This window comes from Ixodes scapularis, unplaced genomic scaffold (assembly GCF_016920785.2).
Source record: "Ixodes scapularis isolate PalLabHiFi unplaced genomic scaffold, ASM1692078v2 PGA_scaffold1__304_contigs__length_218370807, whole genome shotgun sequence".
Lineage (NCBI taxonomy): Eukaryota > Metazoa > Arthropoda > Arachnida > Ixodida > Ixodidae > Ixodes > Ixodes scapularis.
Window position 1 is genome coordinate 201767513 of NW_024609846.1, and position 14894 is coordinate 201782406.

Below are 14894 nucleotides of genomic sequence, written 5' to 3' on the forward strand. Positions count from 1 at the left end.
ATGCACGACGGGATCATTTTCATGTGGTGACAGGACTGGTATATTATCAATATACAAGCGTCACCGGAATGCTGGCGAGCCTCGAACACACTCTATGTTCGTTTCGATTGTAATTTTGCTTTGAATCGTCGCTTGTTTTTACACACCTGCTGCGGAACACGCGTTTGGGACTGAAATGTAGCTAAGTTAAACATCGGTCACTGATGAAGAAAAATGCGCTAATTAAAGCAATTACACTTTTACAGTGTTAATCAAGGTACATGCTATTCGGTACGACCCAAATAACCAAAGTGTTCCGTGTTATTTTCCGGCGAAGAGACCAAATTCACGCGCGTTTTCCTATAGGCATGCACATGAGCACCGCAAAAGTAGACTGGTTGCTGTCTGCTTCAACTTGCGTCACGGAAGTCGCATAGACACTAGCGCCAGTTGAACCTCTAGCGTACATTATAATGACTCCATGATTCTACTGACTCTTTATACAACCGCGTTCACAACCGCTTTGAGAACGCGGATCCGCTTCCAGTGTGAATGAGCGGGTAGGGAGCCTATTGGCGACGTGACCGATCAAAAGCGTCGCGGCGTCGCAGTGGTCGGCCTTTCACGATTGGCCGACTGCTGACTTTGACGTCAGCAAAGAATTTCTCATCGACGGAATTAAGAGTGATCTAAGAACTTCAATTTTGACGGTGTTGTCAGTGTTGGTTCAAAAGCGCATTGATTTCCAGCTTCCGCTGTGCTAATTACAAACACCATCGAACAAGTTGTTCAAAAGGTAATGACGTCACGAGAGGTAACCATAGGAGGGCGCCACCCAAACATCTCGCCGCTAATACAGGAACTCTAGTTCACGCCACTTCGTGGCGACAGTCTGCGGCGGCTCATTACGAAAACGTTAACCCACCTGTCCCACCCGTACCCGTCACTTCGCAAATACATTCTGGGGCGGCTCATTAGAAGAAGAAAAAAAAAAGGAAGCTAATATGGGCAAGCTGATCTGAGCTGTCGATGAAACGTCGTTCTATGAATGAAGGGCGACTGCCGGTGGTATTGGGTGGAAATAATTCTGCCGGCTGCTTGGAGAATAGACACCACCTAAGACTCACCCCCGCTTCTTGTTTGCTTAGTAATCTTCTCAGTTGCGTAACAGCTTCTTCGTACTTCTTCACACATCACGGATTGCTTGCAAATTCGTAGTTGTTTACGGAATAAGCTGTGTAATAAACTTCTATGAGATTTGAAAACAATCCCGTGCGTCCGTTTACCTGCCGTTTTGCAATCACCGGGGCGCATACATTTTTTAAGGGTTTCCTTAATGTCTTAAATAGGTTTATGAAGTTAGTTATCAAGCGGGTGCATAAAGTCGTGCGACCATGCACCTTTGAATCGGGTGCATCTGTGTTTTCTTCGAATTCTGTGGGTGTAGAAAGAGGTAACAGTACACTATTGAACGGGGTGCTCCTGTGTTCCCTTTGAGAGCAGTAGGTGTAGAAAGGGGAGTAATGGTACACTATTGAGCGGGGTGCATCTGTGTTCCCTTTAAGTGTGGCGGGTTTATGAAGCGGTGCAATGGTACACCTTCGAACGAGGTGCATTTGTGTTCCCTTTCGTTTCATCGGGCGTAGAAAGAGGTGTAGCCGTACACCATTGAATCGGGTGCACCTGTGTTCCCTTCGAGTGAGATTTCTGTAGAAAAAGGTGTACATGTGCACCACACCAACGGGTGTACACATACTCCCATATTTGGGGTGTACAAGTGTTCCCCCAAAGGATGTAGTATATGTGACAAGCACTTACACTTCCTATGTGTGTACCCCATGACACCCTTTTTTCTAGAGTGTGTCTGGAACTCAGCGCGTGTCCTGTGCTTTGCCAACCCCAGCGCGCGGCTATGATCAACATTGGCGGCATACAAACGGCCCCAGATCACGCGGCCGCTTGTTCTGGCAGCGAGTTGAGCGGTTGAGCGGGTGAACGCTGCTCGTTTTTCTTTAACTTTTTTTCTAGGGCTCCTATTGCGTGGGGTGAAAAACGAACGCGTGTTTCATAGGTCATTAAGGCTGCGGTCCCACGGCAGCCATCTTGAACAAGGCGTTAGTTCAACCAATAGATGGCGACACGCACCCGTGGGGTGTAAAGCCCCTTGATAAAGGTGTTTTCACAAGTACCGCCAACCATTGTTGTGGAAATGCGCAAGACACGTGCCACGAGCGGGTGCTCCGCCGATTCGCTTCCAAGGGCCACTCATTTCAGTGCTGCGCCGCCATTTGCTTCCAAGGGCCGCTCGAGACCTGGGCCACGTGCGCTCGCGCATTTGGCGCTACTTGCAAAGACAAACGAAAACATATCGAGGGGCTTTAGTGGGGTGGCCGAAACATTGGTTCACAGTGGGATGGCTCGAGCACCATCACGTTCCCCTCGTGGCCTTGCTCGCGCCGCTGCCAGCTGTGCTCAGCTAGCTCAAGTAGCGTGGCCCAGCAAACGGATGTATGCGAGAATGTCAGGCTGGGTATAAATTGTTGTCTGATATAGGGAGATGCGGTCGGCGGTTGTAACGTGCTTTCGCAATAAATCTTACCAAGAAGGAATCAAATGTTGATTGACGTGTCAATATTCTATCAATGAAAATTTCCTCTGCAGGAATGCACGCTCAGTAGACTCAACCAGTGGAAGCGGACGTCGAGTAAACTGCTTCGCGATTTACGGTACTTACCTCACCATTTTAATGACGACTAAAATAACGTCACGAAATATTGTGTTTCACGGGGTCCGGAAGATGTTGTAAAGGTTGTTAGATTATAGTTCCCGGAAAACAAACGCCGTTGCAATATTTTCGGAAGTACCGACACACATTATGTTGTAAGTACAGCTTAGGGAAACCATCAGAAGAAATAGGAAGACGTTTATTTGCAATGAAGACGCTATGAATGAACGGCGTTTAGCGACGGCAAGTTATGAGCGTTCGGGAATTTATAAGTTGACGTGATTGCTAACCATGGACATGCGGACAATGAAGACCAGTTTTGTCGGGAGATGGTGTTGTGGTGATGACCGGATATCGGACGATATGGCAGACGAACAAGCAAGTTTCTTCTCAGCGATTGGTAAGTGTCCAGTTTCAAGCACAACACGTGGCTACCGACGTTGTCGACGTTTCGAACACTTACCGCTTTCGACAAAAGTCCTGGCACCTGGGCTAACTTTGTGGAAAGACTCGAACAGTAACTGAAAACGATCCACTATTCAGTCGGTGGGTGGCGAAACGTATCCACATCTGCGGAGTCATGTACGATGCGTACTCTAAGTGGCTGGAAGTTTACACGATGTCTGCCACGACGTCCAAACACGTCATTGACGTTCTACGGTCTCTTTTACTTACTTTTGCCCTACCGAAAATACTTTTCTCTGAAAACGCGCCAAATCTTGCTTCAAATAAAATAAACAAGTTTTTGAAGAAAAAAAAAAAAACGGCATCAGGCATCACATTAGTGCACCATACCATCCTGCAACTAGCGGGCAAGCAGAACAGATCGTGTGCGAAACGAAAAAAAAATCCCTTTTGAAGCTTACGGAAGAAGCAGTTCAGTGAAGAATCGCCAGGTTCTTGTTCCGGCAGCACGCGTCGATCTCATCTTACACGGAAAAAAACCCGCCGAAGCAATATTCGGCGGAAGAATAGCCACACCCCTCGATCTCATGATACTATCGCTTACGAACAAAGATCGAGAGATACCCACATCGGGAGTAATGGCAGTTTATTCGGTCGCACAACTCGCCTACGTGAGGAATTTCAGCGGAAGTCTGGCCTTCCATGTAAAACTTGAGTAGAAAAGGCTCTATGTTGGTTGACCAGGAGGTGTCATCTCTCTGAATAGGTTGGATATCAATGCCCTTAAGTGTAAATATAACTAAATCACAAACCTTTCTTTGTGTATTGTGTAACTGCCCTTGTATTTGACAGTAGAGGCTACGGTGGTGATCTGGACCTTTCACACCAGACTCCTTTTTCTTATTTTTCGCCTCATACTCCTTTGCGGTTTAAGTATGCTTCAAGAATCTTTTGGAACGGGGACACTTTACGTCAACGAGGCCATTTGTTCCAAGTAGTCAATCAGGGAATGCTGCTAGAAATCCGTTCCTCATATTAACGAATAAGCCGCGCTTCTGCACAGTGCAGTTTTCCTGTTCCACGTACAGTTGTAAAGCAACATCCTCATTGATTCTACCATATACTGTTGCGGGTGAAGAAAGTATTTGGGTAGACGATACTTGAAACAAGTCTGGCACTGTACGTTGTGGTTCAACACCCATTAATGTCGTCGTCCTTATAGAGCCTCATCATTTAATCATTACCTCGTCACCTCATATTGCTCTTCATCAACAGTAAGTACAATAGGATACCGCCACATTACAATCCAAGAATTGAAAAATTAAGTCGTTCAGTCCTTCAACCAGTTTATAATTTATATAATGTTATTACGTTACATTACCTCGAGACGACCGACGTCCATTGTCGATCCTCAAATACTTATACCTGTATATAAATTAGACGCACAAGGGGGGGTTGATTGCCGAGTGCATGGTCTAGCGCACACCAGCTCGGAGCACTGGGAGCGAAAGCTCGCGCTGCAGAACCCACCCCGTCCCTGCCCCTTTCGATCTGGAAGAGCATCGTACCGGCGTGCGGTCGTGCATCACTACTACGTGGCGCACGTTGAAGACCCCAGGTTTTCGGTTGTACCGCACTGGCTAAATTGCTCATCTACAGCTGAGACACCAGACGCCCACTAAGGCAGACTAACTTCCGGCTGAATAAACATACACACAACAATTTGCAATTAGACGCATAACAACAAAGAACATAGTGTGCCGCCTCTTTTCTTTGGATGCCTTTTTTTTCTAAACCAGCGCAAGCTCGTGCGTTCTCTCTTTTGAGACGGTTAGAACGGTCGCGTATAAAACCCGCGTTTCTCCTACACGCCCGCTTGCTCCTCTCATTATGTGTATTTGGTTATAACTAAATAAGCTATAATAATGGTGTATTATTCATATTTACTTTCAGTTTCAGTCAGGGAAAAGGAGTTTCGCGGCAACTAGAGCCAATAAATGAGCTGCGCTTAGAGTATCGGCACTCTCTTCCCCGACAGTGTTGTGAACGCCGCCATTTTGGTGCTTGTGCAGAGCAGGCGCAACTGCCGATCGTCATGATTCAAAAGTGCGACATCCTCAGCATTAGATTCGGTGTTAGGAAGCTCATGTATTGTTGCTTTGCTTTGTCGCAAACTGTTTAAAGTGGGGGACGGAAAAGCGTTTCTTGTGATTTCAGATAAAGCTTCAAATAACTGGCAACCATAATTTTAAGCCATACTAAGGCCAAGCGTGGTTACTCTGAAGCATAGCTTATTTAATAACACTATTCATGCTCTTGTTCAAGAGGCTTGTAATACCTAGGGCGCCTCAATGTCCTTCTGTTTAGGGTGATGCCACCCTCTGTAATACCCGATGCCGACAGCACGCGCTCTCGGGGAAAATACAAAGAAATCGACGAAAACAAAATGTCGCCATAGCACAATCAGCGCCACGAGCGCGTGCTGGGACACGCTCTTTCACGCGCTTCTGAACAAAAAATAAAAATAAAAGAGGGGGACAAAATGGCCAGATGTCGTGCTCCACCCTAAGCAAAGGGCACATGAAGTGCTCCACCCAGTAATACCTGGAGGGGCCATATCGTAAGCCCCGTGGATTCCACAAGCCACTACCTCTTGACACCTGCCTCTTCTTCATTGTTCCCGCTTGTGCCAGTAAATTAGCTACGGTTCAGAGTAACGACACTTGGCCATATTGTGGCTTAAAATCATGGTTGCCAGTTATATGAAGCTTTATCTAAAATCACAGGAAACGCTTTTCTCTCCCTCAGAAATGTTTAAACAACCCGCGACAGAGCATTGCAATATTGCATCAGCTTCCTAGCACCGCATCTAATGCTGAGGAAGTCGTACTTTTAGATCACGTCGATCGGCAGTTGCGTTTGCTCTGAGCAAGACCCAAAATGGCGGCGCCCAAAACAATTTTGGGGAACGGAGTGCCGATACTTTAAAGCTCATTTAGTGACTCTAGGCATAAAGTGAACTCGGGTGTATTCTTTTCCTCTTCGTCTTCATTGTTTATTGATTTCAATCATATCGAATAATGAACACATTATATCACGCTACGCTTGTGTAAATATTGGTCTTAGATTTATTAGCCTGACCCAGTACTTAAACCATTCAGTTATCGATAGTAAATCTTCCAATATATTTTTTAAATGTGAAGGTAAAAAGACACGGAGATTGATGATGATACAGACGCCAACGCCGCCCTCGGAAATTTTTTGAACATTAGAAATCAGCAGTTTGTCTGCCATCCGCCAGGTAGCGCAACAAAACACCCAAACAGTTTTTATTGTTTTTAAAATTAGCTAAGCTCTACACCTATTAAGAAACCAAAGCAATATCATTGTGAAAATTTAATACATCGCAATGTATATCTATTCCAAACTATAAATGTTATTAAATGCCAATAAATCTGTTTGATGTCCAAAACAGATATGCGTCAAAAACAGGTAAGTTTGAAGGGCTCCTGGAGCGTTATGACTTTGAAAATGAAAAAAAGCCATCGTCCACCTCTTGGGCAACCATTGTAGCTCTAAATGTTATAAAAGATTTTATCATAGTTTAATTATTTCTTCAGCGGCATTTGAACTACCATGACACGAAGCACAAAAAAGTGCTACGTTTGATATAAAATATCTAAACAAAAAAAATTTACACAACATTAAATTTTTTTCTGCATATTACCAATTATAAGCACTACATCTGTAGCTAATTTCATTGCCCTAGCTCTTGTCATTAAAAACATATTTGTGCGGAAAAATGTCAATTTTAGGGCAATATTTGGAGGGATGAAAAAAAACAAGTAGTGCAAATATCAAAAAAGTGGATCGTTAGATTCTGCTCCGACATCATCTTAACAAAACTGCTATATTGGAACCGTGCTATCTTTAATGGATCGTTCATAAAACATGAACTAGCGGAGCAAGTGAGGCTCCGCGCCATCATATTCGCAACGCTACAAATGCGCATGAACAGTAAAAACCAACACATACATCATATCAAATGAAAGAGGATTGCATTGCCTTTCAAATGAAATCAATCCCAAAAGACAGTATTTAAAAAGAGATGAGTAATGGCCTGCCGAAAAGTAACTAAAATGCCACATTCAGTGGGACCGTGGCCTTAACGTCAGGGATCGGTTTTAAGCGGCATTTGCGCAAAGTACAAAAATTGTTGCATCGCCCCTTTAATATTACCCATTTAGTGGTTGTCGATGGCGTTCAGCAAGTTTCTAATGGAAAACATATGTCTATGTTCACTTATTAAAAAAAAAGGTAATTAGTTATTATATATAATTAGCGAACTACTTACTAAGTATCGCGCAATTCCTGACTTCCACCACCACGAGTAATGTAGTAATGTGGTCCACAGAAAATTATATTTTTACCTGAAATCCACTACTTCTTAAAGTTTTTGTCAATCTTCTCTCTCTCTCTCTCTCTCTATATATATATATATATATAAAATAACGCAAGGCCTGAGTTTATGCGTAATATGGTTGCTGAGATTTTGACACGCTACTGCACGATATTGGAACGTGTGAAAATGATTTTTATCGGTGTTTGTTTCCCGTTTGTTGGCGTATCGATATCCCGGTAACCGTGTAATATGATATTTACACATTACACATGTGAGCCCCCCAAAATGATTCCAAAAAAATAAAAGACTGGAACATATTTGTTATCACTCAGTCTATAAAAATACCAACGAAGAAACAAACTCCTTTATGGTTAGCTTTTGTGGACATCAAAGGGACGTACGGTAATGTGAGCCAGGAAGAAATTTCGAGTCAAATGAAGGATTATGATTTAGATGCAAATTTGGTTAGGTTTCTTCAGCAAGCGCATACAGACAATAAGGTCTTTATAACATGGGAAGCAGACGCAGAAAATACACAACCAGCAGCAATAAAAAGAGTGCTCAGACCAGGCCGTCCACTGTCACCCTCTTCATGATACACATCAATACAATGGAAAATAAATTAGAGAAAAGCAACTTAGGTTTTAATGTGAGTTCTATGGAAAGAGGGAGAAATGTAATACCGGCAGTGCCAGGACTGATGTATGCTGACGACGTAGCACTCATGGCAGATAAGCAGTGGACATTAAGAAACTACCTGGAATATATAGAGAGGAAGGGAACACCTTGGACAGGAGTTTTAGTAGTGACAGGTATAGAGTTCTTGTGTTTAACGACGAAAGGATGGAACCCGTGAGGATACAAGACATTGTAATAGACCATGTAAGAAAATACAAATATCTGGGAGTCTGGCTTAATGAGGGAAGGAAATATTTAGAGAAAATGAAGAGGATATAATTAAAAGAGGGAAAATAAATGCATCTATTTTGAAGCTCAAGGCACTATTGCACTATAATATGTATGAAGTGGTCAAGGGTATATGGAAAAAAGTGATGGCGCCAGGACTGTCTTTTGGCAGTGGGGTACTGTGCTTGAAATCTGAGGTTCACTCAGGATTAGATATTCGACAAAGAAGCGTATGCAGATTGGCACTGGAAGCACATGGAAAGACAACAAATAAGGGAGTACAGGGAGACATTGGCTGGTCGACTTTTGAGAGCAGGGAGGAAATTTGTAAGTATTTGAACAAAGGTTAACCGAAATGAATGATACGCGGTGGGCACGGAAGGTATGCAAAGTATTTATACATAAAACATTTTAACACAAAATGTACAAACCTATCCCGAAAGCTTACACTTAAATACCTACACACTAGTGATGGGGTAGACTACTTTAGTGTAAAAGCGAGTGAAAGGGCAGAAAGGAAAATGTTTGAGGAAAGAATGCAGAAAAACTGCTCTAACAATGTACGAGTCACAAAAGAGGACATAAGAAAGAAAAAAACGTGCTTGAAAATTCACTGGGAAGGTTTTTACTGTTTGAGGCGAGAAGGGGAGTTTTGAAGACAAGAACGTATAGGGCTAAATTTCAGGAGACAGACACATTATGTGCCGCCTGCCATAATGATAGCGAGACACTAGAGCAGTTAGTTTTGAAGTGCATGGGACTTCGCGCTGTTTTATGTGAGGAGGTAACGGATTGGCCTGGGGCTCTGGGTTTTGCTGGTGGGAATGGAAGGACGAAAGGAAAAAGGATTATAGTCACAAAGAGGCGATTAAGATATCGATTAAAATAATCCAGGGAAAATTGAACGATGCACAACGAATACCTTTTTATTATTTTTGGCATCACTTAAAAACAAACATATAACATACTCGACTCGTCACTCGGATGCTTGGATAGTTGGGGCATCACGCACCTATTATTGTCTTCATATGGTTAAAATGACCTTTCCTAGATTACTAAACACGCTTGTGCGCTATAATTTTGATATGGAATCTTGTAGCACACGTGGGATTAGGGAATATTTTATCAAAATAAACATTCCATAATGTGGCTGATTATTGGGTGTATTTTTTTATTTCTTTGCTTTATTGTTCGATATGTATTCGCATTATATAATTTCTTGTGCATCTTTTTCGCAACTTCGGTGTATCTAAGGGGGCTGAGGACCAGTCAAGCTGCTTGTCTAGCTTTTTTCCTCAGCTCCCGTCAAATTTATATGGTAAAATAAAGCTATTATTATTATTTTTAACTAGCACAGCTGGGGACAGCCGTGAAGGAGGACAATTGGGACTCCCTTCCGCGTGGCTTCGGCCCAAAGTCTCAACCTTGTCTCCCAGTGGATCTGGGGCTGGGTTGACGCCGAATAGGTTTGACCAGAGGAAAATTGGCGACTCCCTTTCCCGGGGAAGGAGGCGAGAGGTGATGTTTTTAGTTTTTGCCTGATCCCCCAAAGGTAATCCTGGTGATATCTCACATTGCCTGGTAATAGTTACGGGATAAAATTGGCTTAGAAGGTCAGGAGGAATCATGTATTTTTCTTTTTAGACTTAGGCTAGGTGGCGCAAGCTACCACCCTTTGCAAAGGTACAGTTATTAACATCCATTCATTCATTTACATTTTCATTCATCTTTGCAAGTAGAATATTCTTTAAGTGGTTTGGTTTAACAACTTGTTGAGAGCGAAGACCATATGCTTAAGGATACCCGCTTTCATTTCTAGATTGTTCGTAGAAATTCTGAGACTTCTGTTATTCATTATTAAAGTTCACCAAGACGACGGTGTGTTTAAATGCGGCAGTCCGCATATACACGCATTTACACAAGACATACAGGACGGCGCTCGTGCGTATTTTGTGTTCCTTTCCTTTGTCCTCGTTTTTTATGTGCTATTGTATTCTGCAGTCCACCTCGTAATAACCTATCGTTTCTGCTTCGGGTTTTCTTTATTTCATGGGTGACCCCTGTCATGGGCTACGGGGCGCAAATATTTGCGTCCCTTGTCCACCCTCTTACACTGCTATTAAGTCAAAATTGGTTTGCAGCGGCTTTCACTGTAGTTGTCATACTTTCCACTTCTAGAGTCTCTTTTTTTTAATAAACTACGGGCGCTCATGCACATGTTTTTTTTTTAATATCTTCGATCACTGCTAGAGAAATGATTTTCTGGGTGTAACTTCCAATAATTCATTATCGCTTCATATACAAAGAAACAAAGGAAATAACATTAGTACCTGCTCAAAGTGGCCTCTATTCCTTCTAGATGTGAACGAGTGCTTGGGCGACAAGCATGGGTGCGTGCACAACTGCATCAACACCGTCGGGTCCTACCACTGCTCGTGTCGTCCGGGCTACCAGCTTGGAAACGATGGCCTTTCATGTTTTCGTAAGTAACTCGAAATAACCGCGCGTTTTGTGTTAATAGGTTTGCTCGTTTGTTTGCGTAGCGAATTAAGAGAGTGCCCAAGCTTTGCGAGTCAATGAATCTATGAATATACTACAGGGTGTCTAAAACCTCCGCCGTGTCACGGAGTCTCCGGTTTCTCACAGAGCACGACGTTTCACGTGCTTATGCCATGGCTCAGTATTACAGCGCAGACAGTTTCTTTTTTGGGTTTAAGCATATTTTCATTGTCGTCATTCCCAACCTCTGTCCATAAAGTGTAATGATTGGAACTCACCAGTGCTTTGCGAAAAAATAGACACACTAGATTGTTTTACTGTTTCTCTCCGTCATGCCGCAAGATAAAATTGGTGACTGTCTGAAACACGCGTCACAAAATTTGTGACAGTAATGATTTAATTATGTCCTCTTTCCTCTCTCGATTGTTTTGTTCTCCGCTGTGTTATTGTCTTTGTGTCCAGTCGGCTGCTGCTTCCTTCCATAAATCCTACCATTAAAGTCTGATGAAAATTATTATTATTAATGTTATTATTATTATTATTATTATTAATGTTATGATTATTATTATTATTATTATTATCACAGAATTTGTTATACGAGTTGTTTCATATTAGAAAAATCGTCGTTAACGTAAGATACGCTGACAGCGTTACGCAACGTAAAGAATTAACACATAAATACGTATATACGTATATACATACATTATGAAGGAAGGAAGGAAGACGCGTTAGCGGTGCTTTAGCCTGGGTGGGTGCGGTGGCGGTCGGATACGATAGCCACTGAGCTGCGTAGCATGGCTACTGTGGCATACCATTGCGCTCCCGACAAAACGTGCCGCAGAGAGGGGTGTGACGTCATACCATGTGGTGGTTTGTGCAAGACGCACCCACTCAGTGGTCAGCACGATGAAGGTTGTGTCAGTTCTATTATTTTTATGATTACTATTCTATAGAGAAAGATTATTAAACACACAATTACCCACGTGAACTGCTTTCCTGTCTTTTTGCTTTCCGTGTTGTGGACAAACATTTCATGTTTTTTGCCGCACACTCACGGCGTCCTCTTTTGTTCGGACAGAGATCGAGGTCCAGACGATCCTCGACTGCGGAACCAACAACGGTGGTTGCGACCACAAGTGCCGCAACACCTTGTACGGTCCAGAATGCTCGTGCAAGCCAGGCTACCGGTTGATGGGCGACCGCCAGGCGTGCGCAGGTATAGGGGCGGCGCCATCTTGAATTTCGTCACTTCCGGTATGGGCGAAAACATTGTTTTGCTATCGCCGCGCCAATAAAATACATTTAGGGTATAAGCGTGACCGTCCTCCATTCTCGATTTGCCAGCCTAGCACCGGCTGCACGAGCGATAACTTTAGCGCTCTACCGTTCTTCCCCACGCGCTCAAAAACTTTCTAAAGTTTACTGATGTCATGCATGGTTTTCGATTATGCACAGCAAGTTTCTAATTGAAACAACGTGCTTATTTTGACTAATTTCTTTCCTTATTTATATATTTATTTAGTTATACTCTAGGTACGTTAAAGCCCCATACAAGTGTGTGGCAATGCACATTTTACGGCACTCGCAAAAACCTCGCGCCGTTTTATAACTCACTGCACAACAGTGCCCAAAAACGAAAATAAGTGCACTACATAACAACCTTATTATTACAAAAATGTTCCACCAACGTAGAATTCCCCTAAAACCAACACAACTAAAGATACAAAAGATGGATCCACAGGCCCACCTAAGTTAGTGACAAACGATTCTTGGCAAATGACTTGACAGATAAACTATTTACCACCGGCACATGTAGGCGGTTCCCCTCTTGAAGTGCAAGGAATAAAGAATTATTAAATATATTATAATTACTTTGAAACGGTCAAGTTTATTTGTTGTGATAAATTATTCTTGAGCGAAAGAAAGAAGGTTCTAGGTAGTCATCACGATTTATGCTAATTTTACCATGGTATAGAGCAGGGCTTTCAAACCCAGGCCTACGGGCCATATGCGGCCCTTGGAGGCGAAAAGCCGTGGTCTTTCGAGCGGCGCCTAGCTCAAAGCCCTCTGCTACCAAAACAAATATCAACACGCGTAAAAAAAAAAAAAAAAAAAAAGATAAGGCGGCGTTGCGACGCGCAATAAAACGTAGATGATATCAGAACGAAACAGGTAACACTGCATTTAAAGAGAGGTTATCTAAACCACATAACTATTTACAGCAACCTGTCATCATCACCATTACTATTCGTAGTCCCATGTTTTACGTCAGTGTAACTATGTGAAATTCCTTTGCGTTCTTTTGTATATCGTACTTGGTGTACTGCGTCAAAACTATTGCATATTTTCATCCTAAGATTGACCATTCTCATTAGACTTCTGCTTTGTGTAAACCTGCCGAAGTTACTATGCGCCTTGATTTATGCCTGGTGAGTTTTCTGGTCACAAATTTTTTCGTAATGTCGAATCTAGCGACACATTGAATTTAAAAATGAAGTAAATGCATCACACATGTTATTTTTTAATTCTCGCTCGTTTAAATGTTTGTATTGAAATGATGATTTAGGTTTATTTATTTAGTATTTCCTTATTCATGTACTATTTATTTTTCGGCCCTACAGACTGCGACAGATTCCCAATATGGCTCCTTAGTCAAAACGTCCAGAGACTTTTGGTATAAAGGATACATAACACTTGGGTATGGCGATTGATATTGTGGATTTAGGAGATTCTTCTGCTGCGTCATTCCACATGGAGGTGACACTACATTTAAAAAAAATATGGATATATAAAAAAAGCAACTAAACTTGCCGCAATTTTTTTACCCTTTCTAGCTGAACCGAGAGATGCACACTTAATGAGGGCTCCACACAACGATGGCATATTCTAATGCATGTCTAAAAATCGTCTCATATGAACTAAGCTTAGCCTCCGGAGTTGAGTGTCTTCGTTTTCTTCTAAGAAATCCTGGACTCCGAAAGGTGTACCACAAAATGGGTCTGTGTGCCCCACTTAAGGTTATTTGTAATCAAACTCCCGAGTATTTTATGTTGTGTACAGTCTTGGGTAAGTTACTTTTAAAAAGTAATTCTTTACAGTTGCAGTTCATTTCACTAAAAAAGTAGCGAAGTTACCGTTTCAGTTACCGAAACAAAAAAGTAACTCATTACAGTTAGAGTTACTTTTAAATGTAACGACGTCCTTTTTAGTTACTTTTCTATAAAAAGCTGAAAATTTATGAAACACTAGAAAACGCCCTTCACCAAGTTTTATTGCATAAAATTAAAAATCATGCTTTTTAGTTTATATTGAAACTTAGCAGCAGTTGCTTTTTGGAAATAGTGGCTGAAAGTTTCCCTCATTTGATGGCCAGCACGTCCCTGTCCTTGCTGAACGGGCCCCGCGCAACCAGAGCAACAAGAAAATCCCGCGCAAACAGCCGTAAATCCTACCTCGACTGTTGCACCACGCCGGAGTAGTGGCGCGAATCGAAATACGAAACATGCGCAGTGCGAAGTAGTGGCGCTAATCAAAATACGAAACATTCGCAGTGCTCTCGGTGTGTATTGTTGTTTCATGGTTGATTCACCCGATTAAAAAGCGTTTGCCCAGAAAAAAGAGCAACCGCAACAAAGATAGGGCTTTAAGATATACTAAGATGTAAGTGTTCTGCCACGAAGTACAAACGCGTGCAAAACATAACTAGATGGCTATATTCGGGTCGTGACTCGCGAGGAAGAACGTGTTCACACGTTTGTTCAATGCCAACTTGACACTTGCATTGCCAAAACAGGCGATTTGGAAAGTGCAAGAAATAGCTAGATTGTACTCGTTCAATGATATATTATTCATAAGAAAACTGGAAAGTAACGACAAAAGTAACGCCGTTACTTTCATCGTTACCTCAGAAAAAAGTAATAGAACTACAGTTACAAGTTACATTTTTATAAAGTAACTCGTTACAGTTACAAGTTACCA

The 14894-nt window shown here is 42.4% G+C and overlaps 1 protein-coding gene across 1 annotated transcript in view; it reads left to right on the forward strand.

Annotated features, from left to right (window-relative positions):
- Positions 1-14894, forward strand: part of LOC121048543 (multiple epidermal growth factor-like domains protein 6) — a 241208-nt gene that overhangs the window by 23514 nt on the left and 202800 nt on the right. The window contains exons 4-5 of the mRNA XM_040504993.2: positions 10777-10899; positions 11995-12132. Coding sequence (XP_040360927.2) covers positions 10777-10899; positions 11995-12132 — 261 coding nt within the window. The remainder of the gene's footprint in view (positions 1-10776; positions 10900-11994; positions 12133-14894) is intronic.